The sequence below is a fragment of the Bison bison genome, unplaced genomic scaffold (assembly GCF_000754665.1).
Source record: "Bison bison bison isolate TAMUID 2011002044 unplaced genomic scaffold, Bison_UMD1.0 scf7180017864267, whole genome shotgun sequence".
In the NCBI taxonomy this organism is placed as follows: domain Eukaryota; kingdom Metazoa; phylum Chordata; class Mammalia; order Artiodactyla; family Bovidae; genus Bison; species Bison bison.
The window spans coordinates 1667455-1674092 of record NW_011494839.1 but is presented as its reverse complement, the minus strand read 5'-3'; the positions used below and the strand labels follow the sequence as shown (position 1 = coordinate 1674092).

The 6638-nt window shown below is 39.3% G+C and overlaps 1 protein-coding gene across 1 annotated transcript in view; it reads right to left on the bottom strand.

Moving 5' to 3' along the window:
• Positions 1 to 2991: 2991 nt before the first annotated feature.
• Positions 2992 to 6638, bottom strand: part of COPS5 (COP9 signalosome subunit 5) — a 19607-nt gene continuing 15960 nt past the window's right edge. The window contains exons 7-8 of the mRNA XM_010848456.1: positions 5170 to 5318; positions 2992 to 3233 (exon numbers count right to left, since the gene is read on the bottom strand). Coding sequence (XP_010846758.1) covers positions 3149 to 3233; positions 5170 to 5318 — 234 coding nt within the window. The 3' untranslated portion in view covers positions 2992 to 3148. The remainder of the gene's footprint in view (positions 3234 to 5169; positions 5319 to 6638) is intronic.

Sequence of the window (6638 nt, the reverse complement as noted above, 5' to 3'; positions counted from 1 at the left end):
TCTCGTAACTCCCTATTGCGATTAGGATAAAGTCCAAAAGGCGCCTGCAGGATCTGTACTTACCTTATTGACTAAAGTCATCGATTGTTACTCCCCATGTACTACTCCACTCTCAGGTCTAACTGAATCTCAGTTCTTAATGGTTCTAGATTCTTGCTCTCTGCCTCAGGCCTTCCACATATCACTATACTCTTTGCTTGGAAAAGTAATCACCTGTTTTTTTTTTTTTCCTGGCTAGTTCTATCTTTCAAATTTCAGCTTAATGTCAGGTTACTTCCTTCAGGAAGTTTACTGGGGTAGCTCCTCTTTGGGGGATTTTCCTCCTGAGAATTCTTCTGTTCAGTTCAGTCAGTTATGTCTGATTCTTTGTGACCTCATGGATTGCAGCACGCCAGGCTTCCCTGTCTATCAATAACTCCCGGAGCTTGCTCAAACTCATGTCCATTGAGTTGGTGACGCCATCCAACTATCTTATCCTCTGTCATCCCCTTCTCCTCCTGCCTTCAATCTTTCTCAGCATCATGGTCTTTTCCAGTGAGTCAGTTCTTCGCATCAGGTGGCCAAAGTACTGGAGTTTCAGCTTCAGCATCAGTCCTTCCAATGAATATTGAGGACTGATTTCCTTTAGGATTGACTGGTTTGATCTCCTTGCAGTCCAAGTGACTCTCAAGAGTCTTCTCTAACACCACAGTTTAAAAGCATCTGTTATTCACCGCTTAGCTTTCTTTAGTGGTGGTTTAGTCGCTAAGTCATGTCTGACTCTTACAACCCCACGGACTATATAGCCTGCCAGGCTCCTCTGTCCATAGGATTCTCCAGGCAAGAATACTGGAGTGGGTTGGCCTTTCCTTCTCCAGGGGATCTTCCTGACCCAGGAATTGAACCCAGGTCTCCTGTATGGTAGGCAGATTCTTTACCAACTGAGCCACAAGGGAAGCCCAATTATATGTATATAAAAGCTATCACTTTATTGCCTTTTCTCACATCCATACATGACTATTGGAAAAACCATAGCTTTGACTAGACGGACCTTTGTTATCAATGTGTCTGCTTTTTAATATGCTGTCTAGGTTGGTCATAGCTTTTCTTCCAAGGAGCAGTTCAGTTCAGTTCAGTCGCTTAGTTATGTCCAACACTGTGACCCCATGAACCGCAGCATGCCAGGCCTCCCTATCCATCACCAACTCCATCCAAACCCATGTCCATTGTGTTGGTGATGCCATCCAACCATCTCATCCTCCATTGTCCCCTTCTCTTCCTGCCCTCAATTTTTCCCAGCATCAAGGTCTTTTCAGATGAGTCAGCTCTTTGCATCAGGTGGCTAAAGTATTGGAGTTTTTCAGCTTCAACATCAGTCCTTCCAATGAACACTCAGGACTGATCTCCTTTAGGATGGACTGGTTGGATCTCCTTGCAGTCCAAGGGACTCTCAAGAGTCTTCTCCAACACCACAGTTCAAAAGCATCAATTCTTCAGCACTCAGCCTTCTTCACAGTCCAACTCTCACATCCATACGTGACCACAGGAAAAACCATAGCCTTGACTAGATGGACCTTTGTTGACAAAGTAATGTCTCTGCTTTTGAATATGCTGTCCAGGTTGGTCATAACTTTCCTTCCAAGGAGTAAGCGTCTTTTAATTTCATGGCTGCAATCACCATCTGCAGTGATTTTGGAGCCCAGAAAAATAAAGTCAGCCATTGTTTCCCCATCTATTTGCCATAAAGTGATGGAACCGGATGCTATGATCTTAGTTTTCTGAATGTTGAACTTTAAGCCAACTTTTTCACTCTCCTTTTTCACTTTCATTAAGAGGCTCTTTAGTTCTTCTTCACTTTCTGCCATAAGGGTGGTGTCATCTGCATATCTGAGGTTATTGATATTTCTCACAGAAATCTTGATTCCAGCTTGTGCTTCTTCTAGCCCAGTGTTTCTCATGATGTACTCTGCATATTAAGTTAAATAAACAGGGTGACAATATACAGCCTTGACACACTCCTTTTCCTATTTGGACCCAGTCTATTGTTCCATGTCCGGTTCTAACTGTTGCTTCCTGACCTGCATACAGATCAGGTGGTCTGATATTCCCATGTCTTTCAGAATTTTCCACAGTTTGTTGTGATCTACACAGTCAAAGGCTTTGGCGTAGTTCCCAGCCACTTTAATTCTCCCTTCACAGCAGTATACTTAGGTTCTTGTTAACTTAGCTTTAGACTCCATTGTTTAGAGAATTTACAAGGTCTACCTTGTTCAGAGTATCTCCAGAGAGTAAAACTGGGCCTCATTCAGTAAAGGCACTTGGTGAGTGTTTTAACGACTTAGGTACCTGTGCTAGACTCTGTCTCAAATGACTTATTTGACTTTCAGGAAAATAATTTATGGTGTGACTTGGTTAATGTTTTATTGGAACATAAAAATGTTATATTAAATTGTACTTTTACTAATAGATCAAAAGAAGGTTTGCATGCATGCATGCTAAGTCACTTCAGTCGGGTCTGACTCTCTGCTACCCCAATAAGCGTAGCCCATCAGGCTCCTCAGTCCATAGGATTCTCTAGCAAGAATACTGGAGTGGGTTGCCATGCCCTCCTACAGGGGACCTTCCTGACCTGGGGACTAAACCTGTGTCTCTTACATCTCCTGCATTGGAAGGCTGGTTCTTTACGACTAGCACCACCTGGGAAGCCCCCTAAATAGCCTACAGCACCCCATATTCCCAGGCAGACTCCCATCCACGTACTAACCAGGCCCAACCCTGCTTAGCTTCGGAGATCAGGTGGGTTCTGGGTGGTATGGCCGTAGATAAAGAAGGCTTAGGCAAACTGAACTGGCTCTGATAGTACAGCAAGTGAAATGCTGAAATCCTTTGACTAATTTAAACAGGCAAGACTCTTTTAAAACAGAAAAGTTCTAATATTTCTTTCCCTCATATTTTAAAACATTGATACTAGAAAAAGAATGTAACCCCTCCCACAAAACAACAAAAGAACAATTTCATTTTAAAGAATTTTATTATAGGATGTTAATATCCAGGACACCTTCAGAGCACCTTATTCATCTAATCAGATTTTTGGTAACTGGTTTTAAAGTGTTACTTGAGTATTTTTCCTCATACTGGCTTTCAGGCAAAAGTACTACTTGGTGCTTGTTTAAGAGATGTTAATTTGATTAAACAGTTTATCCTTAATAACCTGAGACATCAATCCATGGATAGCTTCTATGGTAGTTTTACAGCTAGAAAGAAAAAACAGATCACATAATGTCACAAGAACTGAGAACTGTTTCAAACGTGCAACTTCCATGCCCCCTCCCCCAGCCCCCCAATTCCATCCTTGCACCCCTAGTAATGATTCTGGTTCTATTCGTACTCTGCAAAACATACTGTATACCATACCAATCTACAGTTTACTCTCTATAGTATACCATAGTGATTTTTAGCCTTCTGCATGTATTTTGATTATTTCCTACTTACTAAATTTTCCCAAAAGAATGACAATGTAAATATCTGATAAAATTCAAAAGTTATTTTATTATTTGTGAAAAGGTTTGGGAAAAGTTCTATTTTAGAAGGTTACTAAAGTTATTTATAATTCAGAAATATAGATTGATTCCAATATTACACTAAAATCTGCTTTTCCTTGTTGTTCATTAGTTGGAATTGTTTTTTAAAATGATTTTAATGAACCTTATGCTTTTTTCTCCTGAAAAATCAGAGACATCCTTCAAACAACGCAAAGGTAAAGTTAGATTAGTGGATGAAGGACTTAGATTTTAGAACTGATAAAAAAAAAAAAAAAAAAAACCCACCAATATTCAGAAAAGATGCAATTCTTGTAAAATTACGCCCAAAGGAAAATTCTCTACTATTGTACCATTACTCTTCTCCTTCCTACTTTTCTTCCTATACAGTTACATTCCCACAGTCACATTTTTGCTTCTTAAGAAATTGAGATGTAAATGCAGATAAAACTATAAATCAGACACATATAAAGATAGATGAGCAAAATGACATATTCAGAGCAAGTATCAAAAGTAAGCCCTAATGTCAAAGACAAATGTGATTTTTATCCAGGCTGCTATCTTTATACCTTTTATTACTCACAGAGAAGAAATAAATGAGGTCATTCTAACCCAAGATAGCTTCTATTCCAACACATTTCGGCCTTCTGTCTCTCTTTTCTTTCCTATCAACTAATTTAGTTCTTCTCAAAATGGATACCAAGATAGTGATTTATATAGATGTCAACACAGTCTTCCTTTCCTCTCTATCCCTGTCATATTAAAATTCAAATTTTTGTGAAAGTGAATATTATATTACTTCCCAATTCTGTATGTATCTGAAGGATCATGTAATTATTTCATGTTATATCAAGTTTGTTCTTAATAAATTCTTTACTGAGATTTGAGATACTAAATTACTATATAAAGGATTATTTCAGAAAAATAAATTGAGAGATAACAATCATTTCTCTGATATTTAGGGCTTAAAACTTTATAAAAATTTGAAATTTGATAAACTTAAGAAATCCTAATTTAATCCTTCACAAAAGGATTATATTAGAATAGATTAGGACATCTTTTTGCAAAGTTTTGTTTTGGTTTTTGTTTAAAGACCCAGCAATGGACTGGTTTTCTTTCTTATACTTTATGGCTGAAGCTAGAAAAGGTGAAAGGGAGTTTTTCACAACATCACCTAGACCCAGAAGCCTTTAATATTCTTACCTGCTGCTGCTAAGTCGCTTTAGTCGTGTCCGACTCTGTGCGACCCCATAGATGGTAGCCCACCAGGCTCCCCCGTCCCTGGGATTCTCCAGGCAAGAACACTGGAGTGGGTTGCCATTTCCTTCTCCAATGCATGAAAGTGAGAAGTGAAAGTGAAGTCGCTCAGTCGTGTCCAACTCTTAGCGACCCCATGGACTGCAGCCCACCAGGTTTCTCCATCCATGGGATTTTCCAGGCAAGAGTACTGGAGTGGGTTGCCATTTCCTTCTCCAAATATTCTTACCTATCGCCTAAATTTTCAAAGTTAAAACCTGCATCTGACAACCTTAAAGGTTAACATTTAGGTACCACTGTAAGTTATAGGTTGAACTGTAAGGAATTTGAATCCTGTTATTTACAAATCTTGAGAAAAAAAAAAAGTTGGGGGTAGGAATAGATTTGCTCTCACCTGTCTCGTGTAGCTTTGGCAAGTTTGTCTTCTGACTTTCGATCATGTGTTTCTAAACCCAACATGAAACTTCCTCGTCCCAGCTGGGCTTCTGACTGTTCTAATTTTTCAGACAAATCGAAGACCTGCCCGGTGGTATAGTCTGCATTCTATGGGGAAAATGATATTGTATCAGTATACAATACTAGTCTATCACATAAAAAAATATACATATGTAAATTTTCTTCCATATATAGTATTTCATTTACAAATAATTCTACTCTGAAATCTAAGTGGATAGTCAGTGAAATAAGAAGTCAAATTATACTTGCAAAAACTGATTCCAAAGCTCAAGCAGTTGAATATAGAAATTTTACCCTTTTATAGTTTAAAGATTAAATTTGGAATTGTCTTTTTCGACTGCTTAAATCTAATAATTTGTTATTATGAGAGGCTTTGAAGTACACAGATTTGAGTCCAGATTGTGGTCCTCCTGCAGATTAGCTGGGAGGCCTTGGGAGAGGTCCTTTACTTTTCTATGCCTTTCAGACTTCCTGTGAAAATGGGGGAGGAGGGTGATAATTTCTACCTTAAAGCTATTGTGAGTGATGTATACAAAGCTTGTAGGACTGTTGATGACACCTAGCAAAAGCTTAACAATTGTTAGCTAATTTTGTTACTTTTTCATGTTGAACTTCCAGAATTAGTACTTATAACACATTTAAAAAATTACATTTGTGTTTTAGCTTTTCTAATTACAAAATTAATAGTTATACAGAAAATCTGGAAAATGTAGAGCAGTGTGTGTGTGTGTGTGTATATATATATATATATAAATAAATAAATATATATAAAAGAAAATACCTACCATCCCCTCCACCTAGCTATAAACACAATTTTTTTAAAGAGTATTGCTATATACTCACATGAGCTTCCCAGGAGGTGCTACTGGTAAAGAACCCGCCTGCCAATATAGGAGACTTAAGAAACACGTCCAAGGAGCCGTGGCTGCGTGGGCGCAGGAGGGCCTAGAGGAGCTATCCCACATTGAAGGTCAGGAAGGGCAGTGGTGAGGAGATACCCCTCGTCCAAGGTAAGGAGCAATGGCTGCGCTTTGCTGGAGCAGCCGTGAAGAGATATCCCACGCCCAAGGTAAGAGAAACCCAAGTAAGATGGTAGGTGTTGCAAGAGGGCATCCGAGGGCAAACACACTGAAACCATACTCACAGAAAACTAGTCAATCTAATCACACTAGGACCACAGCCTTGTCTAAACTCAATGAAACTAAGCCATGCCTGTGGGGCAACCCAAGACGGGCGGGTCATGGTGGAGAGATTTGACAGAATGTGGTCCATTGGAGAAGGGAATGGCAAACCACTTCAGTATTCTTGCCTTGAGAACCCCATGAACAGTATGAAAAGGCAAAATGATAGGATACTGAAAGAGAAACTCCCCAGGTTAGTAGGTGCCCAATATGCTACTGGAGCTCC